At 51.4% G+C, this 3,099-nt stretch overlaps 2 protein-coding genes across 3 annotated transcripts in view; one reads left to right on the top strand and one right to left on the bottom strand.

Annotated features, from left to right (window-relative positions):
* Nucleotides 1–2,755, bottom strand: part of CCDC142 (coiled-coil domain containing 142) — a gene marked incomplete at its 5' end in the record, with an annotated part of 6,729 nt that extends 3,974 nt beyond the window's left edge. The window contains 5 exons of the mRNA XM_006760035.2: nucleotides 1,558–1,671; nucleotides 1,743–1,873; nucleotides 2,011–2,157; nucleotides 2,236–2,322; nucleotides 2,632–2,755. Of these exons, the coding sequence (XP_006760098.2) occupies nucleotides 1,558–1,671; nucleotides 1,743–1,873; nucleotides 2,011–2,157; nucleotides 2,236–2,322; nucleotides 2,632–2,755 (603 nt within the window). The remainder of the gene's footprint in view (nucleotides 1–1,557; nucleotides 1,672–1,742; nucleotides 1,874–2,010; nucleotides 2,158–2,235; nucleotides 2,323–2,631) is intronic.
* Nucleotides 2,756–2,763: 8 nt separating this feature from the next.
* Nucleotides 2,764–3,099, top strand: part of TTC31 (tetratricopeptide repeat domain 31) — an 8,566-nt gene continuing 8,230 nt past the window's right edge. For both annotated transcript variants that reach the window (XM_015561502.1, XM_006760001.1), the window contains exons 1-2: nucleotides 2,764–2,804; nucleotides 2,954–3,042. In XM_015561502.1, the coding sequence (XP_015416988.1) occupies nucleotides 2,765–2,804; nucleotides 2,954–3,042 (129 nt within the window). In that variant the 5' untranslated portion in view covers nucleotide 2,764. The remainder of the gene's footprint in view (nucleotides 2,805–2,953; nucleotides 3,043–3,099) is intronic.

Here is a 3,099-nt window from a genome sequence, read left to right as displayed (position 1 = left end):
AGGAATGCAGAGAGAAAAGAGCAGGGAGACAAGGACTGAACTCTACAGCTTTGCCCTTATTCAGGGCAATGAGGAGAAATTTGGGTAGGAAGAGAAGACAAACAATACAGACATCTTCCATAGTAAGAATAGATAAAGTGGAAGCACAATAGTTTTATTCATAAATTTAGAAGAAAATAAGAAATGTTAGAAGAAACAGCCAAGCCCAACCTGCGAGGCTCAGTGGTTGAGTTTCGACCTATGAACCAGCAAGTCATGGTTCAATTCCCAGTCGGGGCACATGCCCAGGGTGTGGGCTCATCTCTGGTAGGGACATGCAGGAGGCAGCCGTTCAATGATTCTCTCTCATCGTTGATGTTTCTATCGCTCCCTCTCCCTTCCTCTCTGAAATCAATAAAAATATATTTAAAAAGAAGAAGGAAGAAGAAAAGCCAAGAGTGGATGAAAGTTACCACTGTGGAACAGGAATCAGGTGGGAGTGGACATTAGAAACCTTCTAAAATTGTATTCTATTTCACTTTTAAACTATGGACATGTATTACTTTTTAAAAAAATATGTTTTTATTGATTTGAGAGAGGGAGGGATAGAGAGATAGAAACATCAATGAGAGAGATATCAATCAGCTGCCTCCTGTATGCCCCCACTGGGGCTTGAGCCCACAATCTGAGCATGTGCCCTGACCAGGAATGGAACCAATGACCTTGTGGTTTGTAGGTTGATGCTCAACAACTGAGCCACACCAGCTGGGCTGGACATGGATTACTTTAATAAAGTACAAATTATATGTTTTAAAAAGAGGAGAAACATTGTACTAAAAACTAGTAAATAAAAGGACTCAACCATTTATCTTGCTTTTTCTCTACAAAATAGACCTCAGAATAATCGAATAATTAATGATGGCAAGTTTCATTTTATAGGAGTAATCCAAGTAATAAAAGAAAACGAAATGATAGAATTGGAATATCACCACTTTGCACCCCCTAATGAAATCATGGATCTCTAGCCCTAGCCAGTTTTCTCAGTGGTTAGAGCATTGACCCTCAGACTGAAGGCTGGGGTACTGAATGCATGGGGGCACAAGCAGGAGGCGATCAATCAATGTTTCTCTCTCTCTCTCTCTCTCTCTCTCTCTCTCTCTCTCTGTAGCTCTCTCTCCCTTTCACTCTCTAAAAATCAATGGAAAAAAATATCTTCGGGTGTGGATTAACACACAAAAAAGAACAGAAATCATGAATCTAAGCAATGATCATCAGTGGCCGTTCACATGACCAAATGAGAGGCTGACTTGGGGGAAGGGATACATAGATAAAACAAAATTGACCATGCGTTGATCACTGTTAAAGCCTCTGTGGTAGGAATATGGGACTCCATTATACCCTTCTCTCTACCTGCGTATGTTTGAAATTTTCCATAATAAAAGGTAGAAAAATGAACAAAGCAACAAAGATAAATTTAGCAGAGACTCCCAGAAGATTCCAAGTCTCTGAGATGTTCTGTGCCCCACGCCTACCCCCAACACAAAAGCTAGCCACTGTCAGGGTCCCTGCTCTCCTCACCTGGATCTGTATTGTCAGCTTCCGGATTTCCAGGCCCAGCTGCTGCTCCACCTCCAGGGCCAGGCTGTCCTCTGAGGCCAGGCTAGAGAGAACTTCTGCCTGATGTAACAGAGGCTTTGGCAGAAACAGGGAGTGAGGTCTGAGCCCAGCCTGGGCGGCTCCCCTCCCCATCCCTAGCTACTTACAGGTAAGTCCTTCTGGATCAGGGGCAGGAAGGAACCTGGGGCCCATGCTGCCAGATGCTGCTGAGCTCTGCCCCAAAACCAGAGCAAGGTTGTCTGCAAGGTGCTGAGCCCCAGGGCAAGGGGTACAGGGCCTGGGGAGGGGAGGGACAAGTCTCTGAGGGGTCATGGAGCACCTCAGGGAGGAGCCAGCCTTTAGAATAGAGGGAAAGAAGAAAGGAGATATCCTCAGCTGTGCTCCTGTTTGGCCAACCCCAGCTGCTTGTCTCACCTGGAGGCTGACAGAGGAGCAGCCCTGCCTTGGGCTCTCCAAGGGCATCCAAGAGAGGAGGGAAGAGCTGCTGCAGAAGTGCGGTGGTATGAGAGGATGAGGAAAGGCGGCTCTGGTCACCAGCAGACCCCAGGGCTTGGCAGAAGACTGCAGGCGAGGGGGCACGGTTTGATGGGGAAAGGTCAACCGGGGCTTGCGTCACTCCCAGTGCCCCTTTCTCCTCACCTTGGTCCCAGCTCGGGATAAGAGACTGATGAAACAGGCTGTGACACAGAGAAGCCAGCTCCTGCTCACACTCCTGGGGCAGGGACGCTAGTGGGAGAAATGACTCGCGCCTGCAAACAAGGCCTCCATTTTCTACAACCACTGCCCAGGCGACGATGTGGGGAGAGAGGAGGCATCCCCCACCCCCCCCAAACTCAAGACGCGGGTGAAAAGCAAGACTTTGCTTAGAAGGCTCAGAAGGTATAGCCTGGATCCCCGGGTTGCAGAGGGGTCGGGGGGCCAAGGGGTGTTCATTTTAAAGGGTCTGCCTTTGTAGTCAGGCTGGCAGGTGAGTGAGGTGACTAACGGAGAAGGGGCTCCAGCCTTCCCACACGCCCGCCCAAGGCCACCACTCACCCCGACTCGGCGGCGGTGTCGGTGCCGCTGCTCCGGGGTCCCTCCAGGGTCCGAGACTGAGGTCCAGACGCTGAGCACAGGCTGCCCATAGCAGGGTCCAGTACTGGCTCCACAGGGCTCCCGCCCACGCGAGATGCCGCTGGTTCCGAAGACAGCGGGGCGGATCAAGCTAGGTAAGCAGGCGTGACGGGACCGGGGCATCCAGGCGGGCAGGGCAGCCTCTCTCGGGTCTGTCTGTTCTCAGCAGGGTTTTGAGTCTCACGCGGTGGGTGAGGTCTCCGGCCAGTCCCTCTCCCTGACAGGCGGCTTTCTTTTCCCGTAGACTGTCCTCTGCGGCCCGGCTGCCCGCTGGGGGGCGCTGCTGTCCCCCGACTCTGCAAGGAATTCGGTCCCGAGGACTACGGCGAAGAGGTAAAGGGACTCCCAGCTCCCCTGCGCCCTGTTCCGGTCGATCACGCCTCTGTCCAC

Source organism: Myotis davidii, unplaced genomic scaffold (assembly GCF_000327345.1).
Source record: "Myotis davidii unplaced genomic scaffold, ASM32734v1 scaffold1477, whole genome shotgun sequence".
Classification (NCBI taxonomy): Eukaryota; Metazoa; Chordata; class Mammalia; order Chiroptera; family Vespertilionidae; genus Myotis; species Myotis davidii.
This window is presented reverse-complemented; position numbering and strand designations above follow the sequence as displayed.